Genomic DNA, 7,036 nt, shown 5'->3' with positions numbered 1-7,036 from the left:
AGTCAGGTACAAGCAGCTCTTTAAATGGCATGAAAACACTAAAAGTTTGATGACACAGCTTTTTATGCTTCATATAAAATCCAGAAAAATAACTGTACAGTCTTGGTCCATATAGTCAAAGTAACAGCAGTGCTCCTCAGCAAGTAAAATAATAATCTGCTAACCTACTGATTTCCAGTTCTAACCTATTGATTTCCAGAAGACTTAAAGTGTTCTCTGCATATTTCTCCTCATCAGACATGTTCCCAGGTTCAGTTTCTCCTTATGCCTAGACAGGCATTTTACAAAATATTTAAAACAAACAAACAAAAAAAAATTCCTTGCAGATGCAACTGACTGCATCGGAGCTTAGTAATAAAATAACTTTGTTGTAGCCAGCACCAGGGGTTTTTTAAAGTCTTTCCCAGCAAATGTTTTCCACCATCTCCCAGCTGCTCTCAGTACACTCTGGAATCTGCCTACACTCCCATTTCTTGCTTCTCATACAGGATGACTGACTGGACTATAAAAAGGAAGGAAAGCACTGCACCCTAGGGACACCTGATATCACGTTTGCTTTTAAAGGCCTTCTGTTCCTTCAGCTTTTTTAGGCTGAGTGGGGAAAATTTTCTGCATGAATATAGGAGATGGGTTCAGTGGCTGAAGCAATATCAAAACACCACAGACACACCTTCAAACTGTCCACATAGCAAAATTTTAATACAAATCAAATGCATGACAGTCTTTGGGCTCTCACAGTTCATTTCACCACCAGCCAAGGTTTGGCAAGCAGCTGATTTATCCTCTGAGTCACTGGTGGTTGTAACTGGGCTACTTACAAAGTAAACTCCATTTTTAAAGAGCTGATCGTGCATCTTTCCTAGAGCAGGCCAGAACCTGGCTTCAGCAACAAAAATCTTCCCCCGTTTGGAAACAACTGTCCTTACATCCCTAGGCTAGATTAAATCAGCATTTGCAGTTCTCTTCTACATCTATACCTGCGAATTAAAGAGATGAACGAGCAAGGATGGTGTCACTCATTTTCCTCCAAGATCCTGAACTCGTACTCTCTAGATGGCAGCAATGATACACACTGCCCAGTACTTTCTGGATACTAGAAGGTGCATTCACACAGACTCCTATGGGGTGGAAGCATTCAACTATCCATCATGCTTACACTGCTGGATCTTTATTGCAAACCATTCCCTTCAGCACACATCACTGCCTCATCTGCTATACAAAGGTCTGGTCTGTTTAAAAGCAGTCAGAGAATAGGAAAATCTCCCAGTACAAAAGACAGATTCTTAGGTTAGTATCAGTTCTACAGGAAGAAATACAGATCCTTCCAGACTCTGCTGATCTTTTGCAAAGGTGCCTTTCCACAGTGCGAGGACAGAGGAGTACCACGTAGACTGAGTCTTGGGGTCATACGCGTAGTGGGCAGATCTGTTTAAAACATCTAGATAAGGCACTCTGTATTTCCTAAAGCAAGCATCCTCTTTCAGAGAGATTCTTTTTTCCATTTGAATAATTTTGGCACAGTTTTTAGCCAGTTTTGGTCTAAAATACTTTCCTAAAAGAAATTAAAGCGAAACTCCTCTTCGGAAGTTGTGGATTTGAATAAGTCTGTGTTAAGTGTCCTGGGTGGCTCTGAAGGGGATTCTGCTGAACTTTGGCTTTTCCTGCAAGCTCCTGAGTGCTTCCGGATGAACTGGTAGTTCTTGTTGTGGATGTTTCTCTTCACTTCCACAATCCGAGCAGATTTTGCAGCTTAAAGAGAGAAGAAAAGAGCAGAGATGTTTAGTCATCTCATATAGTGAACTCCAACTCAACTCTGCAAAGCAATAGAGGGCAGGATGCAAAATTCTCCTACCTGCTTCCATGAGCTTCAGCTCTTTGCGCCGCTCCTCCTCCATCTTCTTCCTGTAATCTCCAAACATGACTCTCATAAGCTGACGCTTCTTCACCAGTGGAGCCTTGTCACTGCGCAGTGTCTTGATTGCACGGAGAGCCTCCTCAGCTGGAGCAGCACAAAGAAGAAACAACACGCAGTTTAAAACTCCCCACCGGCCCTGTGTCTGCACGCCTGCCAACCCCTCCCACAGGGCAGATCTCTCGTTTACTCGAATGCTTACCCTGCTTTGGAGTAGATTTCTGTGTCTTCAGGCCAAGTTCCAGCTGTTCCACACACCAGTCCACCTCCTCCCACAGCTGGTCATCTGACTGCTATGCAACATGGAGCAGAGCACAAGGAAATGAAGTCATCCAAAAATTAAAGCAGCAGTTGCTACACAGGAAAAAAAGCACCTGCATAAAGTCAGGACTATTCCAAATTTCATGTTCTGGTGATCACTTCATAGACTTCATGACATTTTCCCAACAGTGTTTTTCATTGGATAAACTTAAAGCACTGAACAAATGTTTAGTTGCAACTCACTGCCTCTAGTTGATGGATTTAATATTTGGCTGCCATTCAGATGATGCTGTCTTCTGGAAAGCTATCCAGGGCCTTTCCTTGGAAAAAAGCTGTCAAATCAACTGACAGACAGGAGGAATAAGCATTAACAACAAAAAAACCCCTACCCCCAAACCTGCCTGAAACCAAAAAGCAACCAATGGACAAAATCAGAAGCTGAGTCCTGCTGTCTCAGCTCCCGTGTGCTTGTTCAACCAGAAATTCATGAGGAGAAGGAAGCTGAAGCCCATGAAGATGGAAGAAGCCAAGTCCCATCAAAGCCAGCTGGCTAACTGAGCAGTGGAAGGGAGAGGGAAACAGGGCTGCACCCTGGGGCTGAAGCAATTCTTAACTGTTATGTACACGTAAACACAAAAGCTCCGATGGTGTCTCCTCCTTTTCCTTACAATCATCTCCTTCCAAGGGACTGGAAGGGCTTTACATCACCTTCGCATCTTTCTACCTTTCCAGTACTCAGCACTTTGGATGGAATGTTTCAAGAGGCAGGTGAACACTCAGTGACACTTCCGTGTGAAATATTAATGAAAGTAAGTTTTTTGTAATTTTATATTTCAGTATTGCTCAGCTGGCATTGTCAGTAACAACTACACCAGTGCTGAAAAGAAAAATAAAATTAAGACCTGGACCTTACAATAACATTAGAAAACCTCAGGGTGTGCCTTAATAGTGTGTTTACACATAACCTGCACTTCAGACAATTTCTGGGCCATGCCTTACAGTGGGAACCTTCTCAGAAGCACCCCTGAGCTTTGCACCAGACCCTGCCACAGCCTTTGCTACAGCAGGCAGCAGCTCTGCACCTCAGCTCTCCTATTTGCATTATGTGAGTAATTCATTCTGCCTTGTAACGTGCGAATCTGGGCTGCAGTTAGGTTCCTCAACTGTCCAGCACAGAAAGGAAACAACTGCTGCAAGAAATAAGCAGCAATCCTTGTCTTTCAGCTTTCCTCTCAAGCCAGTATACCAACTATTAAAACTATGCAAAGAGATAAAGTCTCTCTTTTGCTCAAAGGTTTATAAATTATGGGATCCCATCAATATCTAAATACCTGAGAGGTCTCATCCTGGTGGGACGTATCCTTCTTTTGACATGTGTTAGCTTCTGCCTTTGCCTTCCTATTGATCTCAGTTTCTTCTACCTCCTTTTTACTGATGGAAGTTTTTTGTTTCTTCTTCTTTCTCTTCTTCTGGGCAACTCCATCTGCTGTGGATTTCTCTGTCACAGTCTCATCTCCAGGAGCAGTCTCTGGTTGGGGGACCTTTAAGATGACATGGCTTCTGTCCTCTTTGAGTGCACTACCTGTAGCATGAGTCAACTCCGGCTTCTGCAAGGCTGAAATCTGTGGCGTACCTGCTGATTCAGCAGGCAGGGAATCAGCCAGCACTTCACAATTTGCTGTACGCTCGATATGCTGGCTTGCTGGAACTAACTGAACCAGAGGACAGTCTTCATCTGGGATGGCAAAGTTGAAAGCAAACTTGGGTTCTTGTCCAGAGGCAGCAGAACTCAAGGCTCCATTCCAGTTCTCCTGCTCAGTGGCTCTTACATTGGTTTGTGTCTGCTCAGCACCACTGACACCGGGGACTGCTTCCAAAGGTGTGCCAGTTGCTTCTGGGTCAACCTCAGAAAATTTAAAATCAAATCGGAAGCTGTTGTCAGATGGCATGAACCACTTTGGCTTTGCCTCAGAGATTTGGTCAGATTGTTTCCCATACACCACACCATCTGAAGCCTGCCCGCTGCTTTGCTGTACTTGTACATCACCAAGTTTCATGTCTAGAAAAGATACAGAATAATGTTTCCATCAATATGCCAGTTTCCTGCTACAGGGATGCTACTGCTACTGCAACTCCCCCCCTAAGGCACTGCCACAGAAAGGCGATCCAATCAAAAGCTGCAATGTAAGAAATCTACAGAAAATAACCAAATATCACCATCCCCTGGAGGGACAGTTTCAGCTCACCTGCTTTCTCCGTGCTCTTCTGATCCTCAGCCATCTTGAGACAATAATCCCCAAACACACGGTTCATCACTTGTTCCTTCTTCAGAAAAGGAGTCTCATGGGAGCGCAGGACCTTGAGAACATGCTGTATCTCCTCTGCTGCACTCAAGAAAAAGAGCAAGAGAGACAAGAAGCAAGTTATGGTGGGCCTTACAAACTGTTTTCTGCGATGCTGATGACTGGGTCTCCTCTGAACACGTTCTGCCTTCATACCACTTCTGACTAATCCATGACTGGCATTTGGCTGAAAGGGAACTCCAAGTGCATCTAGAAGCTGAAATACTGTGAAATGTTCTCAAAGGGAAAAGAAAAAAAATCTTAACTGCTTATTATACACGTTAAGAATCTTACACTGCAGTAAGCACACTACCAATGGCACAGAAGCTACACAGGGCTTAACAACCTTTCCCCCAAAGTGACTGACAAATCCAAGAGCCTTGCTCAGGGTCTCTTCTCTGGAAAACTGGAAAAAAAATTACTGAGTAGTGAGCACACCCTGAAAAGCAGGGCTCTTGCCTGACTCTCATACAAACCAGTCTGACCACAGCAGTAATCCCACTTCTTTGTGTCAGAGGAAATTCTCTAAAAAGCATCGTTGCTCTTCTGTGACAGCAGTCCCCAAAGACCTCCATTTGGGAACTGCAGATATACACAGTCTTCTGGTGTTTGTCTTGCACATTTCAAGCCACAAAAAACCCCTGATGTACTAGACTCATATTTTGGAATGGACACACACGCATCTCTCTTGGCTGCAGTGCACCTCTCTGGGACTCTCCAAGTGAGGTTTATCTTGCAAATCCAACACAGAGTCCCATTCTAGGAACAGCGTAACAGCACAGAAGTGCAAGGCAGAAATGCCACAGTGGGGCTGTAGCCACCCAGAAAAACAGGCCTTTCATAGCCCCTGGGTGTCAGGGTTCTGAGCACACACACCCCACTACTCCGAGGAGTTTAGCTGGCTGCATGCAAGGGCCTTCTTGATAGTAAGAGCTAGAAAAAAAACTTCAGGGGAACCTCTCTCTTCCCTCTCTTGGGAGTTATTTTAAGCTGAGGATCTCATGCATAGCGCTGCTGCAGCCAGGTACCTCATTGATCCAGACCTCAAGCCTGACCCATGGACTTGAATTCCTCGCTAGACCTTGGATCTTCCTCATCACTGACAACTTCTCTGGTGACGGGGGCTCCAGGCAGAGCCTGCTTACCATCAGCACTACTGCTTTGCTCTCCTGGGTCAGGTACTGTGCAAATGGGCCCTTTTCTGGCCAAGTCATTGCCTCTGCTTGCCTCGTCACTGCGTGCACCTCCTGCCTCCCCTCCAGGAGCCTCCCCTGCTGCTGCTGGACACTAGGTACTGAGCACAAGAAACGGGTGTAACAAAATTGTCTGGTGCTCAAGCATGGTGTGTGGGCACGTATTAATCACCACTACATCCTCATGTGCACCAGCAAACACTCATCTAGGCATCTTACAAAGGGCAGCTACACCCCTCCTCTAAATGTGAAGGACTAGCCACCAGTAGGAGCAGGACTTACGTCCTCATATACTTACAAGTAGGACTGACTAGACCAAACTGTGGTCTACTGAAAAGTATTTTATAGGATTTTATCTTTCATGTAATTTGTCCTTGGAACAAGAACAATGAGGAACAAGCCTCACAAAAATAAACCAACTGGTGTTTAAGGGCCAGACACACTGACACGGTACTTCCGTAAGACTGGAAAACACAATTGGTAGCAGAACAAAACAATAAGCCCTTAGAGAGGAAAATGAGAACATGAGAAAGAAAACAGAAAAAAGGAATGAAAGATAAAGCTGCTTCCAGACAGATAGCTCTTAAAGTTCAATGCTTTGTGTTGTTTTGTTTTTAGACAAAACATATAACACAAGAATAGGAAACAGATGGCAGAGAAGAAACAGAAAAACATCCAGGCCTGCTGAATCAGAACCGAGGTTGGAATATGGCTGCGGACTGTGAAAGAGGCAACATACCTTGTTTTGGGGTGAGGCTGAGGCAAAGATTTGCCTCCAGCTGCGAAATGCACCACTCCAGCTCATCTTGGAACGCGCCTTGGGGAGCCTTGGCCATGGGATGGGGGAAGGCACAATGCTTAAAAGCAGCACAAATCTCTCACCTGCAAAACTGATTCCAAAACTGAGTTTTCTGAAGTCCCCTCCCTTACGTGGGAGACCAGCCTAGTGGGTCATAAACCCCTTTTCTGGCTTTGTGCTTGAGGTGTGTTGTGTAACAGCCCAATTTACTCCACAAAGTGCCACAGCACAGGGCGGGACACGGGCCCTGCAATATGCCATATTTGGATGGCACCAAACGAGCCCTCTTCATTACAAAAGTTAGAGACAATAAACTCTTACACGCAATAAGCCACCCAGCTCTGGCAAGCCAAGCCTTCCTTTTTCTCCTCCTCCCTTTTTAAAGGCCCCAAACAGAAGATTTATGATTTTTCCTGAAGCTTATTCTATGGCATAATATGCCTTTTTTTTAGGAATTTTCCCTCTAGCAATACACAGAATTTATCTTTATGCTAAACCCAAGCCCTTAAGAATACATTCGCTGTGTTTT

General features: G+C 44.8%; 1 protein-coding gene across 1 annotated transcript; it reads right to left on the bottom strand.

The window, feature by feature from the left end:
- Nucleotides 1-1,552: 1,552 nt before the first annotated feature.
- Nucleotides 1,553-6,544, bottom strand: LOC104470610 (chromosome unknown open reading frame, human C8orf33). The gene is made up of 6 exons (XM_010085594.1): nucleotides 6,448-6,544; nucleotides 4,420-4,557; nucleotides 3,505-4,232; nucleotides 2,115-2,205; nucleotides 1,853-1,999; nucleotides 1,553-1,749 (listed from the first exon to the last, which is right to left on the bottom strand). Exons 1-6 carry the CDS (start codon nucleotides 6,542-6,544, stop codon nucleotides 1,553-1,555), a joined length of 1,398 nt encoding a protein of 465 aa, XP_010083896.1.
- Between the last annotated feature and the right edge of the window lie 492 nt (nucleotides 6,545-7,036).

The sequence above is a fragment of the Pterocles gutturalis genome, unplaced genomic scaffold, assembly GCF_000699245.1.
Source record: "Pterocles gutturalis isolate BGI_N339 unplaced genomic scaffold, ASM69924v1 scaffold14100, whole genome shotgun sequence".
Classification (NCBI taxonomy): domain Eukaryota; kingdom Metazoa; phylum Chordata; class Aves; order Pterocliformes; family Pteroclidae; genus Pterocles; species Pterocles gutturalis.
This window is presented reverse-complemented; position numbering and strand designations above follow the sequence as displayed.

Bases quoted from the DNA above. Each gene is read 5' to 3' on its own strand.
- LOC104470610 (XM_010085594.1), bottom strand. From the start codon at position 6,544: ATGGCCAAGGCTCCCCAAGGCGCGTTCCAAGATGAGCTGGAGTGGTGC. The intron at 4,558-6,447 runs GTATGTTGCCTC...TCTTGAGTGCAG, and splicing joins CAGCCTCACCCCAAAACAAG to CAGAGGAGATACAGCATGTT. The intron at 4,233-4,419 runs GTGAGCTGAAAC...TATCTTTTCTAG, and splicing joins GAAGAGCACGGAGAAAGCAG to ACATGAAACTTGGTGATGTA.